Raw genomic sequence first — 12337 nt, 5'->3', positions numbered from 1 at the left:
ACTTACAGTATTTTACAACTTTTTTCAGATACATGTGAGCTCAAGCAATACTACAAAGCTTCTGAAAATGAAAAGATACTAGACTGGAAATTGTAGGGAGGGATTGGTAGTAATACATGTGCAGCTTTAGGCAAAACAACAGACACCCTGCAGCAGCAAAGTAAAATCACTAGGGCCACTAAAGCACAGGAAGGACTGGGGGCCTGATGGTGCTGGGCGGGGAGGCGGCCATGGTAGAAATGGAAGTATGAAAATGGGAGGCAGTGAGGCAAGATGTCGTAAAGTGATAGTTTAGATTTTGTATTTTTATTTTTGGTGAGTCAGTGTGAAGACATTACCAGTAAAAGCTTCCATTCTTGCAGGAAACAGATTGTCATGTCACCATAATTTTTGTCAGAAAAGTGAGGAACTACTTAGAACAATGAAAGGCTAACAGCTAGTTAGCAGGGTCATCCATTTTAGCTTTTTAAAAAAATATAATTTAAAACATCTCCTGTTAATATTATTTGTAATTCTGGAATAAAACTGTGACTCAAACTGGTATCATGCGTGAATAATTGTATCAAACAAACAGAATGTCTGTTTGAAGGTTTTAATATCTTCAATACCTGATTTCAGATGTTTAGTATCATTAGCAGGACAGTGTCTGTGGTACTACCTAAAATAAAGTGGCTGCCTGCAATTTCAGATTGCCTGATCATCATCACCTCACCAGTCTGGTTAAAAGGGTTAACCCTTTTACACCTAAGTTTCAAATGTCTGCCTATATATTTCTTTCTTATTTTAATTGTAAGTAGTTCTTTAAATGTCCTGTGAGATATTTACCCATTTATCCATAACAACTGGAACTTTCAATATCCAGCAAGTTATTTTCGCAATTTACCGTCTATTAAACGAGTGCCCCCCGGATTCATTTCACTCTCTGCAGCTGTGAAATTACCATAATAACCCGATATAGGCTGAAAGTGCAACGTCTCACCTTTCAGAAACCGTTGGAATTTTTCAGATAGCGCCAACTGTGGCGGAATTACGGTACTGCAAATTTGGCCGTGTAGTCGGCAACACATTCCAGTTTAGAAAGGTTAAACTAGACAAGAGTTTGAGTAATAATTTTGATTTCCTGTCAGGCTGTCACTCGCCGCCTTGGTTTTCTGTCTGGTTAGCTTTTAGCCTTATCCATTACTTGCCATCCAACTTGTTTAACTGTGACATCAGAGTTCTGCAGATAAGGATACTATTACTTAACTACTTCAAAAATACCCAAACTATCTTTTTAAGAGATCTTGCTTCACTATATTTTCTCATTATACTTTAGATGATAACTAGGAATCTTGTGTCTTGTTTTTGTACAGTTTGTCACCAGAAACTGAGCAGAGAATCTTCAGTCTCTCTAAGATGGGATACTAGAGAAAGACATTATCACAAAGCAAGAGCACCTACAGTCTTTTCATGTGAGGTTACAAAACAGTGTCTTTTTTTTCACTGCGGTTTCCAGAAATCTTTTCGTCATTAAACCTGCTGCACTACTTTCTTCTTCGCCCACCAACTTGGTCTTGGCCATACAAAAAAAAGTTGCTTATACTGAGCACATTGTCCACACATTCTTTGTTTTTGTTTTGTTTGTTTTGTTTTTTTCGTGTTCATAAGGTTGAGAGTTCCGTCTCAGCATTTGTGGTCTTAGGGTTTTATTTGGAGGATTTTGGTTCAAGCCTCTCAGCAAAGAGAAACAACTGAAAGCAGGATCATTACAAGGGGAAAGAACAGCCGATGCTTTATGGGGTGATGATGGAGTGCTGCCCGTCCAGATAGCTGGTCATCACACTCTCCGGGACCCTGGCATCTAGCTCTCTCACACAGGACACCCGTGAAGCCCGGGGCACAGTGACACCGCTGGTGGTGGTGGCACGTGCCGCCGTTCTGACAGCGCAGCATCGCGTTGTCGCACACCCGAGCTGGAGAGACAAAGCAGAAAGGGCAGGAGAGGTAGACAGGAAGGCGTGATTAATAGATCACTCAGTGAAAGGGGCAGAACAGAACATCAACAAGCAGGTTCATAGGGCACAAGCTGCCTCTTCCTGTCCTGTCTGCGCAGCTCGGAGTCCTTACTGAGTTGCAGGCAAGTCAGGAAGGGCCAAATCAAGGACAGCAAACAGTCTTGAAAAAGACAGAACTATCAGCCGTATGGGAAAATATTTGCACTAAACAGCTGTTGTTCGTAGAAGAATGTTAGCGGTAAACATCTTTCAAAGAAAGCATCACTGCATAGTACAGCAAATACTTTCCTAGACATTAACAGGTACTTTCCAAGAACTTTTCTGGAACTTTGCAGATACTTTGGTAGACCTTTTTGTGAAACCCACAGCGTAGTTTTCAAAAATCACCGCATGATGCCAGGAACTTACCAGGTACTTTCCTGGAACTCACTGCACACCTTTCAGGAAGTAACCTGGAAATACTGTGCAATTTCCAAGGAAGCCTCCTATAAGTCTATAAGAAAGTTCCAGCAAAAGACTTAGTAGGTTCCTGTAAAGTTCACGAGTAGTACCTGATATATTTCAAAAATGTTCCAGGAAAGATCCAGGGCTGCACCTGGCTAACTTCAGAAGAGTTCAAATACAGTAGTTGATGAGCTCCAGTCTGTGCCTGGAACATTCGTGGAAAGTACCTGATGGTTCTTGTAAAGGACCCACAAGAAATCAGCTGGTGAGTTTGGGGAAAATTTCTAGGCAAGCAGATATGAAGTTTCAAGAAAACTCTAGAAAGCCGTGAAAGGCTTTCTACAGTGGACTATATCTGTATGTGTAGCACTCCATAATATGGAGGTAAGGACCAGTGAATCAAAGGAAGTAGGGCAGGTTCATGTATCTACTATACTTTACAATGTCTAAAACAACAATATTGTGAATACTGAATTTAAGCATCAGTCACAGCACTTCCTGGTCTATACATTTTTTGTTAAATGCTGAGTTTCTCCTAGCAATCTTGAATGCATCATTCCAAATCAACAGCCTGGCTGTGGCTTTGTGTTGGCTTTGAATAGTTAAAAATCACTTCTGCTTTTGAGTTACGTGAAATGACGTCTACAAAGTGAATTGATTTTTTTTCTACTGTTGGGAGAACATTATAAAGACGGTTTTCTGTATGTATGGGATAACCACTAACAGAATACTACAGCCTTTCCAGCTGGTGTTATTTTCATATTTGTAGTCAAGGTTTCAACAGAAAATACCACATTGTTAAAAAAAAGGTTCCATTCCCAGTAATGGATTGCCTTAGTGCCCATCAAATCTTTATTTATTTGAATATAGAGCGAAGGGGATTACGTAAGATGATGCTCACGTTTTTCTTTTTTTAGATAAAACCTCACAACTCAATTATCTCAGGAAGCCTTTCCACTGGCAGAGGTGAAATCCGGGAAGAGGTAATGTTTGCACAAAGATTTCAGTGTAATTGGATATCTCCTCCTGCATAAATAGTAATCACATTTTTGGTTTTCAGTAGTGCAGCTCATGCATCAAAAAAAAAAAAAGAACAAACAATCATTTTTCATGCCAAAACTGATTAAAAAGGCATTGGGGTTGCATCTAACTCAAAATCATTTACTAAGACATTGCTTGTGTTGTTTGCATGAATGGAAATTCCACCTGTGGATCCAGGTTTCTATCTTCAGTATGACATTTTGTTATGTGCGATGATGGATGATTTTTCTGTTTTTATGTGTATTGAAATTTTATTTATAAAGGAACTGCATAGGCAAATATTGCACTATTTCCAGTCTGTCTTACTTAAAATGCACAAAAGTGACAGATTCTTTTCAGCATAATCCATAAACAGTGGTGCAAAACAATGTGGTTGCCAAGACAGACTAAACCAGACACCGAGACAGACACTTTGGACAGATTTAAACTATTTAATACCAAACTGTAAATGCTAAATAAGATGATAAAACATGTTGTTTAAATAATATAATTCAGCCTATGGGTGAGTGATGCTCTGTGTGTCCTGTGGCTGTGCCTCAGGACAGTGGTGTCCCTCAAAGCTGCCTAAAAGTAGCTTGTGTCGTACAAGTCCATGTCAGCCATTTGGCTGGTTCTGTGTTAGAGGATGTAGGGAAATGGAAAAAAAAAAAAAAAAAAAAAGCATACTGATGCTAGAAAGTGTCACTCAGAACATGATGTAAATATCAATAATTAAAATGTAAAAAAAAAAATACATATAACTGCTAGATAAGGTCACAGATGAATGGAAGGATAGCAAGTTATTTCATCGTGAATCATCTTCCGTAGATCAGATGGACAATGAAATAAATAATAAAAAAAAGTCCTGTGTGAAATATAAAATTAATTTAAAACTTTGTAATGTATAGTGTTTGACACATTATGATGTTATTTAACTTACTTAAAAGGAAAACTACTATTTTTTAGGGTTTTTTCATGACTATAATATTTCAGAAATGGTCTGATTGTCTAAAAATCTAATTCTAATTGTCTTTTTGATGCATCCCAGAAGAACTTCCTAAAACCTTGAAATGACTATTTGATATGTTCAACTTTAGTGATAACTTCTAAATCTGCTGTATAATTTTTTTCTATAACTCATCCTCTTTATTACTGAACTGGAAACAAGTTGTCATGTGATTTTCAGATATGCCCTAATTTACAGCACAACAAAACTAGGCTTTTCAATAAAAAATAGACAAATATTGCATATTTACTTGAATTACAATCAGTATAGAATAGGTGAATTGTGTTTTTTTGACACAATGTTTCTGCTTGAATTTAAGTAAAATAGCTTTTTAGGACATTATTTACTCCTGAACTGGTGCCGGCAGCAGGGGAAGACAGGACCATGCAGCACACCCTCTGCAGACATATGTGTGCCGCACACCTCTGTCAGATCTGTGACATTTTAACAGTGTAACTGTTGTGACAGATCCGTCCTCGGGCCTCGGCGGTACATGAAGCAACAGGGAGAAAAATTCTCTACAGCAGCGCCACAACAGTGACACGAAGGACAAACATCTGACGCAATCGGAGGGCGTGTGTTTTAAATGTCATTGCATCTTGTGCACTCGGGTGTTTCTCCTTCCTGCAAAATGTTTTTGAGCCAATTAGAATACTATTGACTCATTAATAACCCAAATAAGTACATTTTGTGTGTTGGGAGGACAGGAAATGTTTTCAATTTGACAGATTTTCTAATCTTCTCATCTTTCTGAGGTCTTGATGTCCTCTGATACTCTGCAACTGAAGTCAGAGAGATACAGTGAACCACGGTATGATAAGAGGCTGGAAGTCACAAATCAATGCACTCAGTCATATCTCCTGCAACTCTTCTTTTTTCTTTTTTTTTGCAAAAGATCATGATCCGATGTGACCAAGGAGGTTATGTTGGCTACATGTGGCAAGCCGAGTTAAGTGTTTAATTTCAAAGCAACAAAACCAATATCATAAGAATCAAGTCTAATTCGTGAAGCTTGAAAAGGATAATTAAAGACAACCAAGACCCCACAGAGACAGCAGCACCTCCATTTAATTACATGTAAAAGGCAAAGTTAAATCATATCCACGCTGACGCATTTAATAAGTTTGAAAGGCGTTTATAACTACAGATTCACCAGTACAATTAATCATAACTGAAGATATTTTTCAGACACAGGATCTGCTAATTATATGCTTGGAGCAAGAACAGTGTTGCTTCAATTACACCCGGTCAATATCTTTTGCCATGATGTCGGTGTAAGCTGAAACGTCGCCGTCAGTCTTGCCTCCTCTTATTATATTAACATAAAGGCTTCATCATTAGTCAGTGATTTAAGGCTCTGAAGTTCAATATGCACCGCCAGTGTTATGATACACCACTTGACTGCGGAGGAGATATAAAATATCATCTCTAAAGACAGAATAGCAAATGCTTTCCATTTTTACGGGAGCGCTGCATTGGCTAATGCGTTTTAATTTGAAAGTGTGCATAAGTAAAGTTGTCTACTTCGTTTATGAGCAATGAAAAAGCCCGACACAATACAATTTTGTTTTAAGAAAGGGATCAAAGGAATACATCTATTATGAAATGTTGTGTTTTTTTGGGGGGGGATAATTTCTACCTTGGATTTAAAGTGAGATATGCAAAAATGTTTCTAAATGGCCAGTTTGGTTTAACATCAGAGATCTCATGCTTGACTGGCATTGTCCAAGCAAAAATAATCACAAATCCATATATTGGAAGCACATTTAGTCTTGTGTATTGGATTTTATTCATGGTGTTTATTAGGAACGAAAATGACATAATAGACACTTTGAATCTCAACTTGAGGCCTTGCTACTTTGCTATTTGTCAGAAAAAGCAAACAACACCAAATGACACACATTTCTTTGACTATTGATTGCTGTATTGTTTAGCAAGTCAACAAACAGGCACATCAGAGGAGAATAACTCACATAAATGGTCATGGTTATTACTATAAACTGACTGAACTGAGTGTATTTTTGGTAAAGTGCCTCAATTCAACATTTGTTGTAAACCTTTGTTATACAAATAAAACCGAATGCTGCGATTTCTTAGTCCTTTCAATATTTTTTAGATCATTCTTTGTGTCTTTTTATTTTGTTATGTGATGAACATGCATCATTTTAGCACATAATGGTGAAATGAAAATAATAAATGGTTTCCACAATTTTTCTCTGTGAAAGAAAATGTGGGGTTAGTTCTTTTTAGTTTGATGCCTCTAAAATAAATTCAGTGCAACCAAATGCACCAGAAGCAGCCTAATATATAAAAAATAATCCATCTGTGTGTGACTTAATCTGGGTATACAAACAACTGGAAAACATAATACATGGTGGAGGCAGCATCATGCTTTGGGGATGCCTTTCCTTAGCAAGGATAGGAAAGTTGTTCAGATTTGATGGGAAAATGAAATGAGCTAAATCCAAGGCAATCCTGGAAGAAAAGCTTTAAAAGCTGCACAAAAATTATGGACTAGTCAAAGTCTTAATCTAAACTGAATTTAGAATTTGTGGAAACATTTACAAACTGTTGTTTAATGTGCAATAACACTGCTGGTTATTAAGCAAACCGAACAAAACCATCATTCTCCAGATAAACCAAGCTGATAAAGACAAGCCCCAACAGATTAGCAGTTGTAATGGTAACGCAAAGTGATTCTACTAAGTACTAAAGTCACAGTGTTGGTATTAAATAACTCCACATTTTACATATTTTATGTCTTCTATTACTTTGTGTTGTTCTGTCAGATAAAATGTGAAAAATTATTTAAATTTGTTTAAAAAGTGTCTTTTTTATAGCATGTCACAAAGGCAGGTGAGAAGAAAGAAACATAGAATTTGCCCAGTCGGGTCTCAGCAGATTTTTATTTCTGAACTAGAAGACTCAGGGTCACACAGCCTACAATATTCATCAAACCAACTGAAGCCAACTGAACGCTTCGTTCTCACGAGGGCGACAGTTTGAAGCAAAACAAACTGACCTGCAGATATTAGAAGGCATCTGCAAGAATAGAAAAGACTCTACACATTCAGACAGACTGTATTTCTATCCCCGACTACATCAAATCAAAGAGACGCTATTCAAAATAGGTACAGTTTATGACTATGTTTGTTTTGTAATTAATTTTACAATTTCATTTCATTCGAGGTTGTTTGTGACTTTTGTAGGAAGTTCTAATATTAGTTTTATTCTAAAAATTGCTTTTCAAGTTGCAGGATAGTGGCTCTCGGGAACGGAAGTTGGGCAGCCGTGGTGTGGTGCATCTCCAGCTTCAAAAAGGTAATACACTTTGAAGCTCACCAAAGCTGAGCCTGGATTTCTTCAAGCTATTAGCCTAGTTTGTGTCACAATCTCTTCAACTTTAAATTTAGTTTGATATTTTTAGTCTGCTCGTAGTAGCTTCAGTGCACTCCTGTGTTTTTCATCCCTGTTTACACTTTTCTCTGTACCAGAGCCTCATGCTCAGTCACAGCTGTTCCTCATGTGTTTATTCTGCTGTACAGGATTCAGTAATCAGAGTAATCATGTCCCTCCCATCGTTGTCTCAGCTTTTAAAACGACAGTTTTACATTACAGTCCAGTACAAATAGCTCTCATGCATCCCAAGTGGCTGGAAACCAGTAGAGGTGTGTTGTTTAAATAAAAATTGACTGTATATTATGATGGACATAATTGATTATTCTTTGAATTAGAGCACCTTTGACACAGTTTAACAAAGCAAATAAGCAGATTCATGTTCAGTTGATGTGTTGTAAATACAAGAAACAAGCAAATGTTAATCAGAATGAAGAGATTTTGGTTGATAAGACTGCATGTTTTGATCTTCACACTTATTTACATAGATCTATGTGGGCTTGCTGGGCTTTTGTTTGATCGGTTCATTTCGAAACCACACGCACGGAAATCCACATACTCTTCGGAGCTGTTTATAATTCATGAACATGTGCTAATTTGCTTGGTTTAATGAATCTGGCTCATATTTAATTTAAAGAACTCTTCTGTAGCACAAATAAAACGATTAGCTGTTCTGCTTTCATTTGAAATTCAAATATACTAGCTTTGACCACAGAAATGTTGTTCACTCTGAAATGTTCGGTGCATTAAGTGATAACCTCATCAGTTTGTTTTGAAAAAAGTATACACAGGAAACTTTTAGATGAATAATATGCCCTGACACCTTATGTTGAAACAATAGATTTAGAAAAAATAAAAATAAAGGGAAAATTTGTAGTTCTGTCAACACAACATTGTATTATCTACAAAAGCGAGATGAAGAAAAAAAGAACCCCTCCCTTTATTTTGGAAATCCTTAAAGTCTTACTTTAATTTTTCTCCCTCCTCCTAGTTGTGAGAGCAGTGGTGCAGATGCGACTTAACACTCACTACACAGGATATCTGGGCCTGCGGATTAGCTGGAGATAGCTGGAGATCAATCTACATAAACCTCCCTGAAGCCTCTTTTCTCCTTCCTTCTCCTTCTCTGCGATTTCTTTTTTTTTTTTTTTTTTTTTTTATACTTTCTTTTTCTACCTTAAGAAGGCGGCAGAAAGGGTGCATCCCCAGAGGGCATTCTGGGTAATTAAAAAGAGGGCATGATCAAAGAGGTTAGAAGGCTGTGGACTCGGTGATCCTGAGGCACGCGGCCCGTTCCCTGCAGTGTCCTCACAACAAAAAAAAGGTCTGCCTTGTAAGGACCAGCGTGTGTCTGTGGCGGCAGGATGAAAGGCAGCTTTGGTCAAAACAGCCTACTGATTTCTGTAATTTCCATTCCCACACAAAGGCTTTTCTCCTTTTTTTTTTTTTTTTTTTTTAAACAGCCGATCAATAAGCAGTCAATTCTGTCTGTGAGTTGGTAATGTCATGCTGAAGTTACAAAACCTATAATCCTACCTTGGTTACGATTTGCAACACCGAGAGATGAAGCATTTGCTCGATCTGCGTGGAAATGGAGAGGGTATTTATTACATCAATTGTCATATAGTTCAACTTTCTATGCTTTTGAAAGCGGGGAGGGGGATAAGCATGCATAGTCCAGTTTTATTTATTTATTTTTTTACAGTATTCTACATCTCATCTGTTTTATATCAGTTATTTGAAAGCTACAGCAGGACATTGGGGGTAATAAATGAGTTAATGCACAGACAGAGTAGCGTGCATGCAGCCAAAGTGAATTTTCCACAACAGAAAGGCAGGGAGGTCTATGCAGGGAAGTGGCTGTTGTTATTCAGCATGTGGAGTCACCTTCAGGCATCAACATGCATAGGGATGCGCGGCTGGAGCCACGTCTTCATAAAGAATGGCTTTTGCTTTGGGCACATATTTGCGTGTGTGTGTGTGCACGTCTGAGTGTGTTTGAGCAAATATTCAGGAGTGTAAAAGCAGATATCTTTCTTTGTTGTGCTAATGCAGGGGCAATTGCGACATTAAAAAGAAAAGCTAATTAGTGAACAATGTACATTTCAACACAACTCGAACACACTTTTTGACTGTTTTTATTTAAAAATTAAAGTAGATGTAACATCCATGTAGCAGGGCTCTCTGAAAGTATGCACACCGTTTTCATCCCCCATTTGGTAAAAATGATTACTATATTTAGATTTCAAATAACAGAGCAACACAAAGTAATCCATTTAAAGTTTGTGACATGCATTTGTATTCATCCCCACAGACTGCAGAACAAACTTTCCCTGCAATAAAAGCTGCATGTTTTATGGGTTTGTTCTTTACAAAATGAAGGCAATATTTGCAAAAGAGCTGTAACTCTGGAAGATTTGCTACTGAGCCTCGGTAGGCAGCAGTTGTCAGGTTGCCATAGATTCTTAATTAGATGTAGGGTTGCACTTTGGTTGGGTCATTCTAAGGCATGAACAATTCTATTGTATCTCTGACTTTATGTTCAATCATTCTTCTACTGGAAGGTAAGCTTTCTCTTTAGTCTCAAGGATTTTTTTTTTTAACATTCTCTAGATGTTTTTGTCCAGAACTGCCCTGTTCTAAGCTGCTCCCTTCAGCTCTGACCAGCTTTCTTGTCCGTGCACAAGAAAAGCATCCCGATGGAAAGACGATACCAACGTCATGTTTCTCAGTGGGGGTGGTGCATTCAGGGGGTTGGTATCACAGCTCATGTAGCATTTTCCATGGAGTCAAAAAGGTTCAATTTGATCTCTACTGACATAAGAACCATCTCAAACATGGCTGCTGTGTTCTCTGCATGGCTTCAGTCATTTTTTCTTAAACAAGAAACTTTTTGTCACTTCTTCCAACAACCGCTTTCTTGTTGGCACTCTTGCTTAAATTTGCATAGTGCAAAATTAATTGTTCTGTTGAAAGACTATCCCACCTGAGCTGTTGGTCTCTGCAGCTCCTCCAGAGTTGCCATGAATTTCTTGACTGCTTGCCAGTTCTATCTGGTTGAATACAAATGCACATACCAATCAAACTTATTAGATTTCTGGTTTATCTTTTTCAAACAAGAAATAATTTACCCTCTGCTTCACTGTTATTGTAAATACTATTTTACTAATTGAATATATAAAGTCTGATTAAAATACATAGAAGTTTGTGGTTGTAAGTTGACAAAATCTCAAATGGTTCAAATGGCATTAATACTTTTTGAGGCACTAAAAAAGTCATGGTAAAGGCTTTGACCTAAAATCCTCTTTTCATTTATTTTTGTACAACAACAAAGCTATGAATTAAAAAACAAATCTTTATATGTCATCTGTTAATGCACTGTTTTCAGGCTTCATCATTTTGCTTGCTATTCTCCATAAAATTGTTCTGCTTTTATTTTCAAGAGGCTCAAAATGCAAAATTTTAAGAATAAGACAGCCTGTTTACAGGAATTATCTTTTTTTTATTACATGGAAATATATAAGACCTAAAGCAAATCTCTCCTTTTTAAAACTTTTTGTTTTTTTTAATCATTCCGGGCTTAAGTGCATATTATTCTCTTCATGAGATGCATAAAAAAAAAGTATTTTCTTCCCTCCATGCATTGGTCCACTTTCATTGATTAGCTGGGATATAAAATGTGCTGTTCTACAAGAATGTTTGGTGTAAATGGATTTTTCTGACCGTGTAAAACATGCTGATCACTGCTACACATGTGCCACAGTTTCTCACACCAACATCATCAGTTCAACAAGAGTTAGTCATGACTGGGGGAGGAAACCCATTAGTCAGCATGCCAATTAAAAAGCTCGAATAACTTACGCACTGGTCCATGATTGCTGGGAATGCCTGCGGAGAGAAAAGAGGGTGAGGGGGGAAATAAGTGTTTCATTCAAGTATCAGCTTGTTTCACTTTATGTTTGATACATTAGTCATAAAATTGCAAGAGAAAGCATTTGGATGGTGTTTTTTTTTTTTTTTTTTGCCCTGCAAAGCCCAATGACACAACACTTATCCATTTGGCTTCTGCTGTGTCTGCTGATTAGCAGCAGTTCGAGAACCTGCTCCAAACTCCACCTTTTGCTGATGATAATTACGGGTCGGCCAGAGACAAAATGTCAAAGAATTCAAAGGCTCAATATAAAATAGAAATCTTTTCACCAGCATTTTTTTTTATTCATGTTTGGAAAAGTTCCTGGAGCATCCCTGCAGCATCTGTTTGCTCCATATGTTGTATCAGTATCTGGCTGTGGCTTTACCATCTCTGCATTGCATAATAATCATCAGTGAGTGATTCCCGGCCTACAATTAATTCAATTTCTAATCTTTTCACTTTGTCTTTTGCCATTATTTTTTTTTTTGGGGGGGGGGGGGGGGGGGGGGGAAATTTTTTTTTTTTTTTTTTCCCACTCCATCTTCTTCATCCCCTTCCTCCTCC

General features: G+C 37.6%; 1 protein-coding gene across 11 annotated transcripts in view; it reads right to left on the bottom strand.

Moving 5' to 3' along the window:
• Positions 1–476: 476 nt before the first annotated feature.
• The window catches only part of LOC106948690 (netrin-G1-like), a 73473-nt gene continuing 61612 nt past the window's right edge, over positions 477–12337 (bottom strand). For 6 of the 11 annotated variants that reach the window (XM_015034516.1, XM_015034517.1, XM_015034515.1 and 3 more), the window contains 3 exons: positions 11722–11748; positions 9397–9441; positions 477–1952 (listed from right to left, as the gene is read on the bottom strand). In XM_015034516.1, coding sequence (XP_014890002.1) covers positions 1714–1952; positions 9397–9441; positions 11722–11748 — 311 coding nt within the window. In that variant the 3' untranslated portion in view covers positions 477–1713. The other 5 variants (XR_001425226.1, XM_015034522.1, XM_015034524.1 and 2 more) reach the window with 5 other exon arrangements.

Source organism: Poecilia latipinna, unplaced genomic scaffold, assembly GCF_001443285.1.
Source record: "Poecilia latipinna isolate Pla-1442-1.1 unplaced genomic scaffold, P_latipinna-1.0 Scaffold302, whole genome shotgun sequence".
Classification (NCBI taxonomy): Eukaryota; Metazoa; Chordata; class Actinopteri; order Cyprinodontiformes; family Poeciliidae; genus Poecilia; species Poecilia latipinna.
This window is presented reverse-complemented; position numbering and strand designations above follow the sequence as displayed.